Source organism: Rhinichthys klamathensis, unplaced genomic scaffold, assembly GCF_029890125.1.
Source record: "Rhinichthys klamathensis goyatoka isolate OS25496 unplaced genomic scaffold, OSU_Roscu_1.1 h1tg000160l_1, whole genome shotgun sequence".
In the NCBI taxonomy this organism is placed as follows: Eukaryota; Metazoa; Chordata; class Actinopteri; order Cypriniformes; family Leuciscidae; genus Rhinichthys; species Rhinichthys klamathensis.
In genome coordinates, this window is record NW_026606694.1 from 128,723 (window position 1) to 144,073 (window position 15,351).

Consider the following 15,351-nt stretch of genomic DNA (forward strand, 5'->3'; position numbering starts at 1 on the left):
GGAGATGGACCTTCAAAGTAACCCTCAATCCCCCTGCTCATTACAATTAGATGAGTTTCGCTGTGCATGGTTGCAATTTTAATAATCTTATTTTACTTTGGGAAAATAAAACAGATAGACATCGGAAAGAAAAACAGCCCCATGTCAAAAATGTTTCAGCTGCTTTGCTGCTCGGCAGATAATGGTTTCCAAATGTTTAATATTAGATGCAATCACACCGAAGAAAAGGTACCGCTTTTCTTTTCTTTGAAAACTGAGCTCAGAGCTGAGGCCCTTGAAATTGTCATGTTGCTTTACGAATCTCCACAACTTTTCTTTTCTTTTCACATGCTCATAGTAATGTGTTCGATTCTTAACATTTGGGTCCATTCCTTCATAATTCATTCCAACAAAAACCTCTCATGAAAGCAGCGCGACTCCCCTCCCACCAATCAGCATCTCCTCCTCCCAGCATGTGAGCTCATATTAGAGTCTGCAGGAGTGTGTCTTTGATCGCAGCCTGCCGCTTGTGTGTGTCAGAGAGCTGACGTCACCGGAGGAAATGAGGGATGAACTCTGGGTCTGGAGAGTCAACCTAGCCCATCACTTCAAAAGGGGAAGGTCTTTCTCTTCTTGTCATCCACTGATACAACATAAATGAACAGAAACGGCTCAGGATGCAAGACCCTTGGCTTGTAAAATTGCTACCATTCTCTGTCTAGTCTCCACAGACCTCAAACAGCAGCACGTTGAGTCTGAATATTAGAGAGACAGACTCTTAATCAAAGGTGATCAACTGTTACGGACCTTTAAAAGTAAAAGGATATGCCTTCTGTAAACTTACATGAGCAAACTACACAAATACAGGTTCTTTACTGACATTGATCATTCCATGAAGAACCTTTAATATTATGTACACATTTCACAAAAGGTTCTTTATAGTGGAAAAATGTTCTTTTTATTAAGAAAAAATGGTTGTTTTAAAAGAATTGTTAACATGAAAGGTTCTTTGGAGAACCAACAATGGTTCTACTGGCACTACTGTTAAAACCCTCTTTTTGGAACCTTTATTTTTAACAGTGTACCATGCTGGTCTGACCGTTAAAAATGACCTTTGTTAAAGGCACACTATGCAAGAATTGTACCTTGATATAACAGCTTCAAAGTCATTTCGGTGGTAAACAAACTCATATTAGGGGGAATCATCGTGGTAATAAAGCTTGGCGGGGTCGCCGCTGGAAAAACCAGGAATGCAAGTTTGAGAGGAGCGCCCCCGACAAATCTCGCGAGAATCACGACTTGCTTTACGGCAACGACGTCACACACATCAACAACCACATATGAAGCACGAAGACACTTGCGCGCATTTCAGACGTGATACTTGACGATGGAAAAAGCAAAGAAAACGCGGTCGGAAGAGACTTGGAAAAGGAAAAGAGAATCTGTCCGCGTGAGGAACCGGAAAAGAGTCCCTGATTCGCCCTCGCTATGTGTGTGCGTGTTGTGTGAGTGAGCGCGAGGGCGGGCGCGGCTGATGAGCTGATCAGCGCCAGCTGTTTTGAATGAGGATGTCCGATATATTGTTTGTTACCTCGTCCTGTCTTTGTCAGTTGGTTGTTGAGGCTACCAGGGTTCTACTCGCCGTGTTCTCCTGCATTCCACTCCTGTACCATGCTGTGGTTTCCTGAGATTTTCCCGGAGGAATTTCTAGCATCTGTGTCTGCCCACTGCGTCCCTGCGTTGCCGAGCCTGAGTCTTCTTCTGTCTGCTTCCATTTTGACCCACACGGATATCTACTATTGTGCTCAATAAATTACTGTTTACTCGCAACTGAATCCTTTGACTATTTCCTTGTGACAGTCCCACTCGGTCGGGCTTTCACTAGTTGGCGCGAGCTAAAAAGCAGCACTGGATTCAACCGCGATGCTGACCTGGCGATCTTGTTGATGGATTAAGTAGCCTAAATCTCTTATTTCTAAACTTGATTGCGTTCTATGTTGTTGCGCTTGCTTGTAGTATGCCATTTTTTTTACAATGCTGTTCATTCATCCATTGTTGATAATTAGACCAGTCCAAAAATGTCCACTCCACATATGTCTAGATAGCTATTTACGACAGTGTAAGTGTTCCACAGCGACTATAGGGGTCACTGTTTGACTAAAACACAATTTCTGCATAATGTGCCTTTAATATAAATTTGAAAATCCATTCAGATTTTCACCAAACGGAAATTCATCTTTAAAGCTGCAGTAGGGAGTTTTGAGAAAACGTTGACTTAGCCTGAAAATTTGAACAAGCACAGCTTACAGGTCCCACCCCCTTGCTCTCTGCTGCGCTACAGCCCTCCCTCCACAGCTCGTCCTCCACAGCGGAGCCTGTCGTGAACGCGCAGGCTAGTAAACAGGGCCAACGATAACAGCGGATAAAAGGTTATAATGGCACATTCACTAATAGGGACTAAACGTCAACAATATGCTTTACATTGACTTGACTTGACTTGACTTTACATTTGCCTGCCCATACTTTGACTACAAACCTCAAATCATTATGTATTTTGCAATACATGTAACTTTATAACGTTGCACTCTTTCTATAAGTTATAAATAGCTAGTAAGATAACGTTAATAACGGTAACTAATGTTACAGTATGTAAGTAATTATTCTAGCGATATATAATGCTAGATAAGGTGTGCTAGTACATTATTTCAGCAACATGACAAGCCAGTGAATTAGCAGGTTTCAATTGTTGCTTAGCAGAGTCCGTGACATTTTATCTACATGTTATGCGGCTAAAGTTTTGACTCCGAGTCAATGGGCTCTGTGTAATTCTTTCTTTTTCGCTTGTTTATCGTCATCGTTCTTTTTCCTTTTACCTCTTTGTTTTATGAGCAGGTGTCACTCGAGAATTGGCAGTTTAGGTTGTTTCTCCGTCATAAGCACAGCTGCAGCACGCCGGCAATCTTGAGTTTGAACGACGGCTCGCGCTGTGCAAGAGAGGGGTGTGATCAGCGCGTACACGAGCGTGATTGACACTGCTAAGACATTCCTCCTGGCTCTGATTGGTTGTTTCTGACCGGGAGCGTGTATTTTTGCAAATGGCAATAGGACCACTGGGAGGAGCCAGAAGAGCTTGATTTTTTCACAGATTATCTGTCTCATATTCTACTGTCAGGACATAATGACAGTTTTAACAAATATTTAAAAAATATTTTTTACAAAAGTTACCTACAGCAGCTTTAACACTGTCATAAAAATACATACAACTTATTTGACAACTTTATACATACACAAACCCATTGTAAAAAGAATTTGGTTTAAACTCCCAAAGAAACAAATTATCTTTTATATTTGTTCATTTTTAGCTAAGGGTAAACGCAGTCTGTGAAGGGAGGGAATCAAAGCAGGAATGGAGGGGATGAGTCTGACTCTAAATACACTCCAATTGCCCTTATTGCCATGAAATGTGAAAACAAAGCCTGCAATTTATTCTGTTTCTGCTCGGTGATCTTGACTTCCTTAATTACACGTGTTAACTTAAAAAAAAAAAATGGATTGTCAAATTAAATCACAAAAAATACTATAGGTTAAAATGCTTTCAGTCATTGATCAATAAAACATGGTCAGGGTCCTTATTAAAATTCCTTAATTTCCAGAGTAGACCTATATTATATTAATATTCAATTATTAAAATGTTATATTATTATTACATTTATTAAAAAGTATAAATATAAAATACTAATATGCTAAATAATATTTATTTGTATTAGTAATTAATTTCATTACTAATTTACTACTTTTTATTTATACAGCAGCATTATAAAATTTACTTCATTATAAAAATGTATACAAGACAGTGACTACGTTTACAAGCTGTCAATATTCGGGTTATGGTCGGGTTAAGGTCACTATTCGGGTTTCTGAAACATTCGGAATAACCCATTTACATGCGTGAGCGGAGAGAGGCCCTGTCCCAAATGGCACACTCCGGACTTGTGGACTTCCTCAGAGTCCACACTTCGGTGACATCATATAGTGCAGACCTATAGGGCCCTTAGCGCGAGTCCGCGAGGGCGCATTGAGAGGTATTTTTGGGACAGACTCGATCGTCACGCCAGAAACAGGAAGACAGTCTGATTGTTGTTATAGACAGGAGCTACAGGTTCGGGGAAATATGCTGCCTATTGTTGTTGTGTTTACATATGACTCAGTAAAGCCCTGACATTCTGTTCTATTTATTAATGAATCATAATGCGATCGTATTATTCAGCTCGCTATTATTAGCCTATGTTTGAGACATCAACCACTGGTCGATGAGCATAATGTTTGTATAAACTTGTCATAAAAACCGTAATGATAATTACACTTAAATATTTTCTTCTCAGCCATGTTAACAATTGTCGGTGAGCGAAATCTCCTCCCATCCGTTGTCTGATTGGCCTTTCGCAAGGATTCCTGGGTAGTTAAAGTGCGTGGAGCCTGCATCTATGCGGGCTTCGCAGAAGAAGGCAGAAGAAGGCCTACGGACTCGTAGACTCGGCGAGCACGCGCAATTGACTTTATGCACAGCTGCACTACTTCCTGAACTTAAGCCAGCTCCTTTATTTCCTGTCTTACATTATTGGACACACTGATTAATCCAGGTGTGTCTGATTATTGTTGCTATGACTACTGAGGTCAGGCACACCTGAATTAATCAGTGTGTCCAATAATGTAAGACAGGAAATAAAGGAGCTGGCTTAAGTTCAGGAAGTAGTGCAGCTGTGCATAAAGTCATTTTAAGTCCACGAGAAAGTCCGCATGAAGTGCGCCATTTGGGACAGGGAGTTACTCCTGTAGCCTATACGCTGATTTCACGCAGCCGTTATTTTGAAATCGAAAGCGAGGCTCCGGTGGGAAGTAAAAATGCTTTTCGAGGCACTAGAATGAGTCAATGGTGAAATTAAAGCTGCAGTCCGTAGCTTTTTTGGGTTAAAAATTATCCAAAATAAATTTGAGCAAATACATAACCAGCCAGAAAACTATCTGCTTGCCGTAGCTCGATTCAAAGCGGTAAGCTTGTAATAATGTTTTTAATTCCAGTGGTACTGGTGGATTTCCGCGGGAGATTCGAGCATGTCTTTGCGGTATTACGTCACATCTGTACACATAAAGAAGGAGTCTCGGCTAGTCGGCTATATTGCGTGTGAGGATGTTGGAGGTGGAGAGTTATAGCCTTTTCTCACAGCACTTGATATAATTAAACTTATCAATTTGATGGCAGATCCAGAAAGGTTCAAACGACAATCACCAATTACAACTGGAGATTCACCCGTTGTAAAATGCAAAAGACTTTGGACTGAGAGTTTGGAAAAAGAGACTGCAACCGGCCAATGCGAAAACAAGGATAAATATCTGAAGGGCTTTAAATGTAGTCACGCAATGCTGATGTTGTTAACATTAACAATTTGAGAACAAAGTATAATTTGCATGGTTTGACGTGATATGATAAGCAATCGTTAGATTTAATCAGCGCGATTTGCAATGCTTTTTTTCCCTTAGTTGGTCAGAACAAAAGTGGATGTTACTTACTTGTTCAGATGACAATTTAGGGTGAAAATACCTCTGTTGGTCATACTTCCAAAAAGTATAATCTGTGATTCCGAATGACAGTATCCACACCGGCGCGGCGACTGATAGCCGCACATTCTCCTCAAAACATTGGATTCATCCGCGCTGTTCCGTGCCGAGGTACAACTCACGTAAAGTTGATAATTCTGTGAATAACTGCAATTGCAGATTTCGAACAGAGATGGCGACAAAGAGGAAAAACTGCGGACTGCAGCTTTATTTTATGTGATTTTGAGCAAGATGAAAAGGTTAGTTGTTATTCTCCACTGTCATGAAAGATTATGATTCAGGAGTTTCTTTAAAGTTTTGGGAGTTACCATTGAGACGAAGAATGGAGACTAGTGTTTAGGCTGAATATGAATTAAATTGGTCGTAAATATCGCAAACGTTTTCTTAAATTATTTTTTGTTGACGCTATTCTTCACAAATTAATAAGTTACACTTACCATGCTAACGTGCTGTTGCTAGCTTAGCAGTCAACTGAATTAGATTTTAGTCACGCCAAATTTTGTTTTGTTTGGTTAATTAATTTTGTTAGCTTCCCAATGCACGATGGAGTTGTTTAATTCAATGTTATGAAACCCCAATTTCCAACAGTGTCCACAATTTAAACCTATTTTTTTCTAACAGCCCTGTACTTAAACAGCAGGTGGCGCCAAACACACTATTGAGCAGCACATGTCCTCAGACTGACTGGAAAGTGGAAACTTCTTGAAGGGACTGAAGAAATTTCAAACTCCAAACAGGAGCGAGAGAAGGAGAGAGCAGAGCAGAGGACCATCCGCCTACAACATTACACCTCTGCGGACATCTGAGGCTCAGTAAAGACCTGAAGAGCTCTGCATTGTCCAGCTATAACACTGACCTGTGAGAAGAACTTGCGGTGGATGTAAGAGCGCTCAGAGGCTGAAGAAATGAGCAGAGGAACAGCGAAAGAGCCGCACGGATGCCAGCGCAACTTCACACTGATCATCGTGTTGCTCGTAGTCATCTGCGGTAGGCGATCAAACTCATGCATTTAACACTGTGTTCATAACCGAATTAAACATTATTTTGGTTAAGTTCAACACATTCACAGGAAATAATACTGAGCAGTCTAAAATATTTATATTATTATTTAATCATTTCAGGAAACAGTGTCTCAAATTACAGAACGATGCCCATGTTAAAGATACAATATTGCAAAAGTAATGTTGGTAAATAATTTGCTTACAATAAAATGTTTATTTGTACTTGCATAGGCTACATGTGCACTGTTATGTAAAATTACATTTTTTATGATATTTAAATGTTATTCATGTCATGTAAGCCAACTTCATGTAAGCCAAATAGTTAGAGGTGTCATTTCATTCAGTAGTCTTCAGGGTGTTTTTTGTTTACCTATTGACTTATGTTGCCAAAGGGCTATCTAAACAGTTTTTGTGCCATTGGAATGACAAAAGAGCTCTTCAAGTGCACTGATTGAGAGAGTGACAGTCTTAAGCTCTCAGCTGGAGTCTCTTTGTACGGCCTGAGCCGCTTCATTTGCCTTAGAATAGTGCTTAGACATTAGATAGCATCCAATTATACTGAGCAAAGGACTTGAAAAGGTACATTAACTTCCATGAACTTTTCTAGTTTTCAGTGTTATCTAGTCTAAAAATGACCAAAAACCAACTTGGATGTAGTCGTGCACTTTTGCGTAACTCCTTATTTTAGAGTGTCTCTATGTTATATATATATATATATATCGGATGTTACTATTATGGATTACTACAATTGTCAAAACAATAACAGTATGTAAGTACAGGCAGCTACACAAAATAATTACAAGGTATGCTGTATGTAGTTCATAAATGTCCGAGTACCGAATGTACCCATAAATACTGCAACTTGGATAGGTTACTGTAAAATAAAGCGTGACCTGATTTAGTTTAAGGTCATATTATTGGCCTACATTGTTTTTATTGTTAATGAGTGTACAGATAGATGTGTGAAAGCAGTGTTTTAAATAGTATTTTGAGGCTCAGTGATATGCATTATTTATCACCACTATTTTATTTTCTGTTTTTACATAGGCTAGATAATACAGAGATCATATTTTATAGATGTACTGCCCAGGATTAATCAAAGGAAAAAATGAAAATTTAAATATTTCAATTAACATTTTTTCCTTATATTTATATTTTATATATATATAAAAATATAAATTACAATGTGTCCACTAAATAGTGGACAGGAAAATTGACTTTAAAACAGATTGTGTAAAGCACTAATCAGGTGATGATGCTTTCAACCTAAGCATAAAAGCAAACGTATGCAAAAAAAACTAAAGTAATTTCAATTAAAATGTTAGGTTAAGTTTTACTACAGTGAATACTATAATATATCAACATGTATGACACATTTTACTAACAAAACAACAACCTGCTGCTGCTAGCTAATCAAGTAATATATCTTGGTTACTCTGACTTTATGCTATAGAGTGTCTTTTGTCCATGACATGCAAAGCTTTCTGCATTGAGTTGTCAGTGGGGAATCTTAACAGTTGCTCCTCATTTATAACTTAAAGCGGTGAGTGTGGTGGCTTGGACAGATTTTTCTTTTCCAGATTCCTGCTTTGTTCGTTGTGTGCCATGATGTATGTACTTTTAGTATAGGCTCCATTTTATGATTTAGTTTGACCTTTTAGCTGATGGATTTTGAGAGTTTTTTGTCAATATGTGGCTTCCTTCACCTTATCTTTATAAATGTATTCAATAGTGTTTTCCCATCTGTTCTAGATAGTATCCATGGATATTTTGTCACAAAATTTAAACCTTTTCAGATGGAGTTTTATAGACACTACGCTACATATATCTAGCTATGTCATATTTTTTAGAGCGGTGGGCAAAATGGAAACAGACGGCTTCCGTGATGCAGTCTTTGGTTTTAATAATAGTAGGTAGATTATAAATCACTGCGGTGGAACTCAGTGCATTATACTGCCAGACTGAATGTTGACACAAAAGCCACTTTACCTTCAAGAAAAGCCTATGAGGGAGGATTTGACTTGTCGTAGTGAAACTCATTGGTTTAATCTGGTCTTCAAGTGTACAGTACAGTTACTCAAGCATCAAGACTCCCGTCTTTAAAAAACCCTTCATAGATGTTGAAGAAATGCCCATTCAACCACATGTTCTAACTTTGTAAAACTGACGTAGCCCTCGTGAACCGTCCGTTTTTTTGTTGGAAGGACTTTATAAATCTCTGTGTTGCTTGTGTATATTATATCACAGGTTGTAAACTTCTCTCTGCTCTTTCTGCAGAGTTATAAATCTTTATATCTGAGGTGTCAAACACAAGAAGTTACTGTGCATTTCATCTTTTATTATTAAATGCTGAATGTTGGCTGGATTAAAAAACTTGGCTTCTTGTTTAATAAACAGAATGTGAGGAGAAATATATGGCCTACTAGCAGTTTTAACACTTTGATTAATTGTTCTCTATTACCCAATCCTTTGTGTAAGCCTTCTGTCAGAGCTGGATGTTTAGGTCTTGGATATAAGCTCGGACAATGATCTGTGTATTTTCACTTGTCTTTAGTGATGGTGTGATACAAGCTCTAAGTCCGTGTCGCTCTGTTTGGGTTTGCGGTAGAGCAGCTGGCAGAGTTTATAGCTGTTCAATTGCATTATCCAGCTTCAGTGACATCAGAGATAAACTGGCACCATTATAAACTGGCAATAGAAGTGTTTTGCGGCCTGTTTTGTGAGACATTGTTGGAATGTTTTTTTGTATCTATGATGTTGTAAAAAATATCCTTCATGATACATGCCATGATTTTATCTTCTAAAAAATATTTTATTCATTATATATATATATATATATATAAATCATATCTTGATAAAAATATGAAGTGGCATCAGAGTAATATTGTTATAGGCTAGGTGGAAGGTCACTATACTTTACTGTATGGCAATGGAAACATTTTCAACCTATTTATTTTTAAATGAAACATTTTCAATTATATTTATCCATATAATATTGGAAAAATTATGTCTCGTTCATTTATTTATCATTTTCATGGTGTTTGCATGGCATGCTCTAAACTTCAAAAAATTCTAGTTTTACTATTTTTCATCATCTAAAATGGATGCCCACATCTGGCAAAAATATCATATTTATTTTTTGTCAGTACTTGGTTATCTTGATCTTTATATAGCTTGTGGCAGCATATTGCATTATGGATACATTAAGATAAGTCTTACCCACCTTTCTCTTCGTCTTTTTGGTCAATGGCCTGAAAAATGCTAATGGTAATATAAATCACAGGCCAAAAGGTCTGCAATGAATATAATAGGAAATGAGCTGCCACGATTATCTAAGAGATCAGACGTCTGCCAACACTTATCAAATAATTACTTTCCCTTGGCTGCCCAATGTAATGTGCCAGGATACGCTACATTTCACATTTTAGAGGGCATGATGAAACATGGCTTTTTAATTTTAGCTGTAAATGTGTCGGAAAGTAAAGCTCTAAAGCCTGTTTACGTTGTATTAAGGACTCGACTAACCCTCAATGCATAAAGACTGGCAAATTTCTTGCCGCCCACAGTTGGGCCTTTGTACCTGCCACACTCCCAGTGAGCTCATAAATACCTAACCTTTACTGCCTGTTCAGTCGGAGATTGATATTTGCTTTAAAAATGAAAATATATGTGCAAAGTATCAGTCATCTGGGAGATTTCTCTCTTTTCCTTCGCACAGTGCTGGTCTTGACAGCGTCAGGTTTCTATCTCTGAGGAGAGCTTTGTACATTCATAATTCGGTCTCTCTGTCAGTCTTGGAACACTTTTTTTTCTCGCCTAAATAATGTGGCCTAGTAGTCAAAATCTGGCTCTGAAATTGCATTAGTCACTTGAGTGATGGAAGTGGATGTTACTAAGGTTAGCTTATTTTGAAAAAACATATTTTAGGTGTTGGAAATGCTGCTTATACTCATGCACCCACATCATAGATGATTAAGCCATTTGTAAAGGATTTTTTTTTGGCATTGATTGGCTTCACTATGGGGTTTCAGTCTAATCATGCTTTTATTGGATTTATGCTTGTTTTTTAGTTGCTGGTCCTTAGCTGCACTGTACCTAGAGATCTGAAATGGTCGCTGAGATCCAAATGGCAGTTTTCACATAGCGTGATGGACAGCTCAGCCCTGGCAAGAGTTCTGATGTTCATCCATGCTGTTTTAAGTGCAACAAAAAAGGCCTAAAGGAATTAAATTGACACTTTGGGCCTTCTCTTGCCTCACCCTCACATCACAATATGGAACATTTCTTAAAATTGCAGTTCTTTTATATTACATGTTTGATTAAACGTCTTAATTTAAATCTGACTGGGTTCCACTTCCTTTAAATCAAAGGTCTTGTATTTTTAATATGTGTTATTGCAGTTGGTCTTAAAATCAGCCATTTATGTCTTCAGAGAGAAATGCAAATATATTGACACCAGCTGCATGGCGATCGGGTCTTCTTAGAGCAGAGGCGTTCATGATGATCTGTAGAACCTGGAAATGTCGCCATTAGGCGTTTGTTTGTATTTAATCTGTTTATGTAGAAATTATTTTACACAAGTGTTTTGTCTGACCTGCACAGACTGTGGTTTTCTGACTTTGCTGAAATGATTGAATGCTCCTTGCACTGTTTGTGGCCCAAGTGGGAGAAGTGTCAGGTTATTTAAGTTCATATGCAAATGTGTATTTGTGTGTTTATGTGTGTACTATGCGCTCACTGGGAGTGTTACAACTCTGCAATCCAGATCTCGGAAAATGTTATTTTATGTGTTTTAGACACCACTCCATTGCAGCATTCAGTTCATTGGCCAAATATTAATTTCAAATTTATTTCAAATATTTAAACATGCCTAAATCTTTTGCCATTTTCCATCTAATTAAACTATTTTTGTGGGGCTTGCTCTTTAGGAGACCCAATAAGCTCTTTAAGTATGTTTTGATTTCTTTTGATTCTTTGTTGTTTGGAAAATTATTGTAAGTTGCTAGAAACGTAGATCCATGTCGGTAAGAAATGCTCAAGACTGTGATGATTAGCCCTGTTGAAGTGATTTAGGTTTAACAAGCTGACTTCAGCCGCAGTAATGCTCCACATGCAAAATAAAAAGAATGGGAAAGATCCTCGGCCTCTTGTTTTGTAAGTCCCACTCTTTACATAAACTATATTTATTAAAGATTGTGTTTAAATAATATGTGTTGTCAGCAACTATTGAGCATTTGAAATTTGAGTTGTGTGGTAGTTTGTTTGATGCTGTTTAGAAATGAGGATACTTAAGGCCTTTCGCCTTTTACAGACCTTTACCCACATGCTGCAGTCAAACAAAGAGATTTTAAACAACTGTTTGTTTGTTTAGGCTGTTTTTTGTATGCTTGTCGCTGCCAGTGGGTCACAATTAAACACAAGTTACTGTTTGCTCTGTTGCTTCAGGACAAAAGCCAAAGGACCATAAAATGTTCGTAGGCTTTGTTAGAGACCAGCAGAGAAAATCTAAGGTGTTGAAATAAAGGATTGTAGCTCCATGGTGTACACCGTATACATTCACTAAAAACAAAAAAAAACTACTTAAGAGGTTTATGAAATGCCTGAAGTTTTAAATGACATTTTAATTGTTTTTACTTAAATTAATAGATAATTGTTGAATCGTCAATTGGTGAATGATGCAGTTATTTGGAATAAGTATGCACTTAAATGTGTTACAAAACATTACAATATTTGCGCTAATTAGTTACCCTTTAAAGGTGCTCTATGTAACTTTTCTTCTAAAATGAATCCTTTTTGTATTGCCTGTGTGTGAAGGGGTTGTAATCACACATTACAATGATCCACTTGTCGGGTTTTGCTATTACCTCTGAAGGGCAGTATTTCTATGTGAAGTCTCCAGGTTCCACAATCCATCGGATGTGACGTGCACGCGCGCTCTCGAGCCTCTCTCCTTTTTATATTTACAGTCTATGCGACGGCACTGCAGCTGACGACATGGAGTCTGATAACACCCAAACACGACCTGCCTCCAGCACAACACACACTCCAACACTAACTCCACATAAATATAAAAAACAAAACAAAATTGTATCTGCTGAAGCTCGTCAGGCCAAACGTGAATCGGATCGACTTAGGACGGAAACACGGATCAACATCGGCAGAGCGTTTGAATTATGGAGAGACCTCCGCTATTTTTACTGTGATAAATTACAAGTTTTCAGATATGCTGAAATAATGGTAAACTGTAATGAAATAGCAAGGTAAACTACAACATACATGAGATATGAAATGAATACAAAAGACTGTTCCAGGATAACATAAAGTAGGTACTTTAGGATGTAACTTTTATTTTATGTACTAGATCAGTGTTTCTCAACCTCTCCTGCAGGGACCCCCTGACAGGCCATGTTTCTGTTTTAACCCTGAAATGGCACACCTGATTCAAGTCATTAAAGGCTTAATGAGTAGTTGACTAATTGATTAATTGAACTATTCCTACTCTAATTACTCATTAAGCCTTTAATTACTTGAATCAGGTGTGCCATTTCAGAGTTAAAACAAAAACATGGCCTGTCAGGGGGTCCCTGCAGGAGAGGTTGAGAAACACTGTACTAGATCTACTGTCTAACGTCACTCATCCCACTACTATCATATTGTTTATAATACACATTTCCGACACGTTCAGTACAGTAATGTTACTTCCTACGATCTTACTGTTACATTGAAATTGTTCAGTCTAGTCACTAACCGTTTTCGTTATCATATAGTACATTCATCTATGTTGACATTGCTGATTGTGAAAGATACACGAATAGTTAGTGAAATGCCTTATGCTAACACCACATGCCGGCTAAATGCAGTCAATGTAACGTTATCATGGTACGAGTATGGAGCATTAGTTCAACGTCAAGCTGATAAAAGTGGCCTATTATTGTAACGTTGCAGTGGGAGTTTACATGAGTTTCCAGCATGTTGTGTGATGCTTTCTCCGGTGTGTTGAAAGTCTCAGTGTGGCCGGTACCGTGACTGCTCGCTCTTGTGTTTGAGCACGCGCAAGAGCACGAGCGCTCTTGTAAAAATTGGTTGCAATCTGAAACATCACCGATAGAGGCCGCTAAAAAATACATATAGCACCTTTAATGGAAAGTAATGTGTCACTCTTGGATTAAAGTTCTATTTTTGGCAGCAAAGAAAGAAAGACAAATGGGATTTTAACTAAAGTAATTGTTGTTTATTAGTATGGTTGAATTGGATCATAAAAGGTCTGCAGCAAAGACACTGGTTAATAAAGTGAGGTTAAATACATAAAGTATATTTGTTTTATTGAACATATTTAATTATTGCAGGTTTCTGAGTTTGCATATCACTTTTTTTATTCACGTTGAGGAATACTGAATCTGTTTTTGTGCCAGTGAGATGAGTAAATGCCTGCTCACATTTAGGCTATGTTTACACGGAAACAATCTGAAGAGAAAACGCAAAAGTGGCGTTGCGTTAACACTCTTTATTCTGCGTTTAGACGAGCGTTATGGGGGGGAAATCCTTGTGCATATGGTGACGCAAAAGTGTGTGAAATTCGATGTAGAATGCACTCCAGGCGGCTAGGGGGCAATGTGAAGCACTGCCACACAACAACACCAATATCTGAGAATATTTTGTACAACTGCTGAAAAGACTCTTGTACGTTTATCAGAGCTGCTAGGGCAACTTGAAGGTCCGACGTATGGAAATAATCTGACATGTTGGTTGTTATTTTCCTGTACTGGCGCATGCCTGTGACGTAAACGCGTACGCGACGAGAGCCACCGTGAGCAGATTTGCGTTTTTACCCTTTAGACGGGAACGCGACGGTGGAGCGTTTTTAAGATTTCCACTCTGGAGGCTGGTTTCACTTTTTTTGTGTTTTTAAGCCCCCAAAACGCCATCACCGTGTAAACGAAAGGCATATCCGATAAAATATTTTTACGTTTTCACCCGGAATCGTTCTCGTGTAAACAGGGCCTTAGTCCATGATGTTTACACAGCGCACACAACTCTGCATTACTCCTGATTTCTCTCAACATGGGGACAGGAGAGGTGTCAGTCAATGAATGGCAAAGCAAAGTAACTTGCATTACTTATTTGAAAAAGTGAATTTTTAAAAATAATGCGTTAATGTAATAGTTACTTGAAAAAGTAATCTGATTACGGAACTTGCGTTACTTGTAATGCGTTACCCCAACATTTTATATATACAAAAACCTCACTCTAGTTGCCTTTGTTTACTTGAATGCAAATTATGTTGCACCATAAATATTCAATAAAATGGCATATAAATCAATTGAAAACAGAAAAAAAAAAGACATTTTCTTTGAGGGAGACTGTTAGCCCCATTGTTCCTCCATACTCCGCATCCCTTTTCCCTTTGGTTCAGTTGTTGTCTCTTTCCTTCTCACTCATTCATTTAGCTCTCTTACTCCGTGGCAAAGCAGAAATGACTTACTCGACCACACTGACCATGGAATCTGAAATAAAAAGCTCCATTTCCCTAATGCTTTGTGATTGGAAGCCAAACAGGCCACAGAGGCCTATGAGACCTCTGCCCAACTATGTGCACATAGAGGAAACACTATGAAGCCTGTGCTGTCGAAGACAGACCCCATAGATCTGTGAATCACCCTGAGTCAGTCTACTGATATCTTCAGCAACAAAAGCTGAAGGGATTGTCCATCACCTCTGACTATTATTGTGCCTTGTGTCATTTCCTCAACAATGA

At 38.3% G+C, this 15,351-nt stretch overlaps 1 protein-coding gene across 1 annotated transcript in view; it reads left to right on the plus strand.

Annotated features, from left to right (window-relative positions):
- Positions 1–6,349: 6,349 nt before the first annotated feature.
- The window catches only part of ror1 (receptor tyrosine kinase-like orphan receptor 1), a 111,960-nt gene continuing 102,958 nt past the window's right edge, over positions 6,350–15,351 (plus strand). The window contains exon 1 of the mRNA XM_056258819.1: positions 6,350–6,582. Within this exon, the coding sequence (XP_056114794.1) occupies positions 6,501–6,582 (82 nt within the window). The 5' untranslated portion in view covers positions 6,350–6,500. The remainder of the gene's footprint in view (positions 6,583–15,351) is intronic.